At 49.8% G+C, this 4,619-nt stretch overlaps 1 protein-coding gene across 1 annotated transcript in view; it reads left to right on the top strand.

Annotated features, from left to right (window-relative positions):
• Exog (endo/exonuclease (5'-3'), endonuclease G-like) overlaps window positions 1-4,521 on the top strand; it is an 8,286-nt gene extending 3,765 nt beyond the window's left edge. The window contains exons 2-5 of the mRNA XM_013030275.1: window positions 679-818; window positions 1,060-1,136; window positions 2,111-2,225; window positions 3,956-4,521. Of these exons, the coding sequence (XP_012885729.1) occupies window positions 679-818; window positions 1,060-1,136; window positions 2,111-2,225; window positions 3,956-4,417 (794 nt within the window). The 3' untranslated portion in view covers window positions 4,418-4,521. The remainder of the gene's footprint in view (window positions 1-678; window positions 819-1,059; window positions 1,137-2,110; window positions 2,226-3,955) is intronic.
• The last annotated feature ends 98 nt before the right edge of the window (window positions 4,522-4,619 follow it).

Genomic DNA, 4,619 nt, shown 5'->3' with positions numbered 1-4,619 from the left:
AAAAAGCCGGAAGTGGCGCTGTGGCTCAAGTGGTAGAGCACTAGCCTTGAGCTGAAGAGCTGAGGGACAGTGCCCACGCCCAGAGTTCAGGCCCCACAACCGGACCCCCCAAAAAAAGCCAGAACTGGTGTGTGGCTCAAGTGGTAGAGCACCAGCCTTGAGCATAAAAGCTCGGGGACAGCCTCCAGACCTTGAGTTTAAGCCTCAGAATTAGGGGGGGTGGAGAGGGGAGAAAAGGGAGCTTATTGTGTAAAATAAAAGCAACATCTTAGCTATTGTATTATTATTACTTTTACTTAAAACGTACCTTTTGTGTGCTAATACTGGGGCTTGAACTCAGGGGCTGGGCACTGTCCCTCAGCTCTTCAGCTCAAGGCTAGCACTCTACCACTTGAGCCACAGCACCACTTCCAGCTTCATGGTGGTTCATTGGAGATAAGAGTCTCACGGACTTTCCTGCCCAGGCTGGCTTTGAACCGTGGTCCTCCAGATCTCAGCCTCCTCTAAGTAGCTGGGATGACAGGTGTAAACCACTGGCACCTGACTCCATCTGAACTATTCTAGGAATTTGAGACATATGTCTTCCCCAAAGTAATCTTCGCCTACACCGGCTTACCGGGCTTGGAGATCCCACAAGCCATTTGTCCATTGGTGATCCTTGGGTGTGTTTCTCTTTAGGGGATGCAGACAGAAAGCATTGCAAATTCCAGCCGGATCCCAGGGTTCCCCCGGCCTTTAGCGCCCACAATGAAGACTATCTTGGAAGTGGCTGGTCTAGAGGCCATATGGCTCCAGCTGGAAATAACAAATTTTCAAGTGTAAGCACATTTTTAAAAGATTTTAATTTATTATTACCATTATCATTATTATTTCATTTATTTATTTTTTGCCAGTTCTGGGGCCTGGATGCTGCCCCAGCTTCTTTTGCTCAAGGCTGGCACTCTACCACTTGTACCAAACTTCCTCTTTTGAGAGCCGGTTTTCTGTGTCTGTTTTGTGAAATATCTTGAAGAGAAAGGAGTTGCAGTGGAAGTGATCATCTTTTTTTTCTTTTCACAGAAAGCCATGGCTGAAACCTTTTACCTTTCTAATATTGTGCCTCAGAATTATGAAAATAATTCTGGATATTGGAATAGGTAAGTCTGGGAGTTTATAAAGTACATTCTTTAGCTGAGTGCCGGGGGCTTATTTCTGTCATCCCAGCTACTCAGGAAGCTGAGATCTAGAGGATCGTGGTTTGAAGCCAGCCCAGAGCAGGAAAGAATGTGAGAATCTTAGCTCCAATTAACCACAAAAAAAACGTAAGTAGCGCTGTGGCTCAAAGAGGTAGAACGTTAGCCTTGAGTGAAAAACTCAGGGACAGCACCCAGGCCCTGAGTTCAAGCATAGGATGGGCACCAAAAATAAATAAAAATGCAAATTGAGCCAGGTGCTGGTGGCTCACACCTGTAATCCTAGCTACTCAGGAGGCTGGGATCTTAGGATACAGTTCAAAGCCAGCCCGGGCAGGAAAGTCCATGAGACTCATATCTCCAGTAAACCACCAGAAAACCAGAAGTGGCGCTGTGGCTCAAGCGGTAGAGCACTTGCCTTGAGCTGAAGAGCTGAGGGACAGCGCCCAGGCCCAGAGTTCAAGCCCCACGACTGACAAAAAAAAAAAAAATGCAAATTGCATTCCATCTAAAAACGTTAGCGTAACTCCTGTGTACATCAGCTGGTTGGATAACATGTAATTCTTGAAAATGCTTTGAAACAAGTCTAGGTGGTGCATTACTGCATTTCTCTCTCCCCCCCGCCCCCCCCTTTTCTTTTGTGGCACTGGGGATTGAATCCAGGCATAGACAAATGTCTGCCAACCACTGGATTACAGCCCCCAGCCTTGACTGTGTGTGTGTGTGCCTGTCCTGGGGCCTGAACTCTGGGCCTGGGCACTGTCCCTCAGCTCTTCAGCTCAAGGCTAGCGCTCTACCACATGAGCCACAGCGCCACTTCCGGCTTTTTTCTTCTTGCTTATGTGGTGCTGAGGAATCGAATCCAGGGCCTCATGCATGCAAGGCAAGCGCTCTGCCACTGAGCCACCTTCCCAGTCCCGATTCCTTTGGTTTTTCAGAATAGAAATGTATTGCCGGGAACTGACAGAGCGCTTCGAGGATGTGTGGGTAGTGTCTGGACCTCTGACCTTACCTGAGACTAGAAATGATGGCAAGAAGACTGTGAGTTACCAGGTAGGGCCTTGAAACATTCAGGGCTTTGTTACTTGCATGAACTTTGTTTATTCTGGGTTCTGCTTTTGCACATGCGCGCGTGTGTTTATGTGCATGCGTGCATGCGCATACACTGGTACTGGGGCTTGAACTCTGGGCTTAGGGGCTGAGCTTTTTTTTTTTTTCCCCTTAAGGCTGGCACTACCACTTGAGCCACAGCGCCACTTCTGGCTTTTTAGCGGTCCATTGGAGATCAGAATCTCACAGACTTTCCTGCCTGGGCTGGCTTTGAACCGCCATCCTCCAGATCTCAGCCTCCTGAGTAGCTGGAATGAAGCGCACGAGTTGTGCTTTTCCTTATTCAGAAGCTTAAGGATAACAGGTAAATGAAAAAAAAAAGAAAATGATGTGGAACCAGGTGCCGGTGGCTCACACCTGTCCTTCTAGCTTGCTCAGGAGGCTGAGATCGAGTGGACCCTGGTTCAAAGCCAGCCAGGGCAGATAATCTGGGAGACCTAGCCAAAAACTGGAAAGTAGAGGTGTGGCCGAAGTGGTAGAGCACCAGCCTGGAGCAAAAATAGCCAAGGAAGAAGCATGAGGCCCTGAGTTTAATCCTCCAGCACCAAACAGACAGACAGACAGACAGACATGGTACAGGGAGGGGAGAGCCCCAAAATAAACCACGGAAAATGGGCCAAGAGTGATTTTCTTATAGTCAGGCACAAATGTCGGTTAGAATATTTGGGAGAGCATGATCCAGTCCAAGAACTCCGGCGACCCGGCCGCCCGCGGGCAGATAAGTAGCAGTGATTTTGATCAGAAGTGAGTCACCTGACAGTTCTTATCAGAATCACCCCTTTTTCTCAGAGCTACTTCTCCATTGGAAACTGGCCTTCAGGCACGTGAGGCCCAGCCCAGTGAAGCCTACCTGAACATCGGCTGCTAGAGATGACCACAACAAGAAAGCAGGCCAGCTGCCGTGGATCACGTCTGTCATCCGAGCACTCAGGAGGCTGAGATCTAGAAGATCATGGTTCAAAGCCAGCCTCTGGCAGTAAAACCAAGTCTGTGAGACTCTTTCTCTCCGGTGAGCCAGCAAAAAGCCCAAAGTGGCTAAAGTGGTAGAGTAGTAGTAGGAGCTTGTAGTCTTGAGCAAAAAAAAAAAGGCTCAGGGAATATTATGAGTTTTTTTTCTTCTTGCTGGTACTGGAACTTGAACTCAGGGCCTGGGCTTTATCCCTGAGCCTCTCTGTGCTCAAGGCTAGTGCTCTACCACTTAAGCCACAGGACCACTTCTGGCTTTTTCTGTATGTGTGATACTAAGGTATCAAATCCAGGGCTTTGTGCATGCTAGGCGAGCACTCCACCACTGAGCCACCTTCCCAGCCCCTGTTACTGTAATATATATGTTTAAAACACCTGTAGAAATGTTATTTCTTTACCTTTGGCTGGAATTAGCCTATTGATGGATGGATGGATTCTTTTTATCAGTCATGGGACTTGAACTCAGGTCCTGAGCACTGTCCTGAACTCTTTTGCTCAAGGTTGGCGCTCTACCACTCTGAGCCAAGTATGGCGCCACTTCCGGTTTCCTGGTGGTTGACTGGAGATCAAGAGGCTCACGGACTTTTCCTGCCCAGGCTGGCTTCGAACCACGATCCTCCGGATCTCAGCCTTCTGAGTAGCTGGGGTGACATGTGTGAGCCGCCAGTGAAATCTGTGGTTCATCTGTGCTGCTTGTGTTGTTGTAGGTGATCGGCTCAGACAATGTGGCCGTACCCTCGCATCTTTACAAAGTGATCCTGGCCCGGAGGAGCCCCGGGTCCCCCGAGCCCCTGGCCCTGGGGGCTTTTGTGGTGCCCAACGAAGCCATCGGCTTCCAGCCCCCGCTGGTGGACTTCCAGGTGAGCCTGCGGGACCTCGAGGCGCTGTCGGGCCTAGTGTTTTTCCCCCGGGTGGACCGGACACGGGAGATCCAGGATCTCTGCTCCGTGGACAGCTGCAAACTCATGGACTTCCAAGCCTTCACGCTGTACCTGAGCACCCGGAAGGTGGACAGCGCCCGCTCACTGCCCCGGCTGGAGAAGATTCTGGAAAACCTGAAGGACGCGGGCATCGAACCCGATGCGTATTTTATGAGTCGCTACATGAAAAAGCTTAAAGAACTGATGGCTAAGGAGCAGCCAGGCACCCGGGTAGGGAAATCTTCCTAGATGAGTTGCTTTTGTAAGTTTTGGATGTGTGTGCCCAGTACCAGAACTTGAACTCAGGGCCTGGCCACTCTCCCTTAGCTATTTTCTTTTCTTTTTTTCTTTTGGTCAGTCATGGGGCTTGAACTCTGGGCCTGGGCACTGTCCCTCAGCTCTTCAGTTCAAGGCTAGCGCTCTACCACTTGAGCCACAGCGCCACTTCTGG

Source organism: Dipodomys ordii, unplaced genomic scaffold, assembly GCF_000151885.1.
Source record: "Dipodomys ordii isolate 6190 unplaced genomic scaffold, Dord_2.0 Scaffold128, whole genome shotgun sequence".
NCBI lineage: Eukaryota > Metazoa > Chordata > Mammalia > Rodentia > Heteromyidae > Dipodomys > Dipodomys ordii.
Note: the sequence above shows the minus strand (reverse complement) of the source record. Positions and strands in the feature narration are given on the sequence as shown.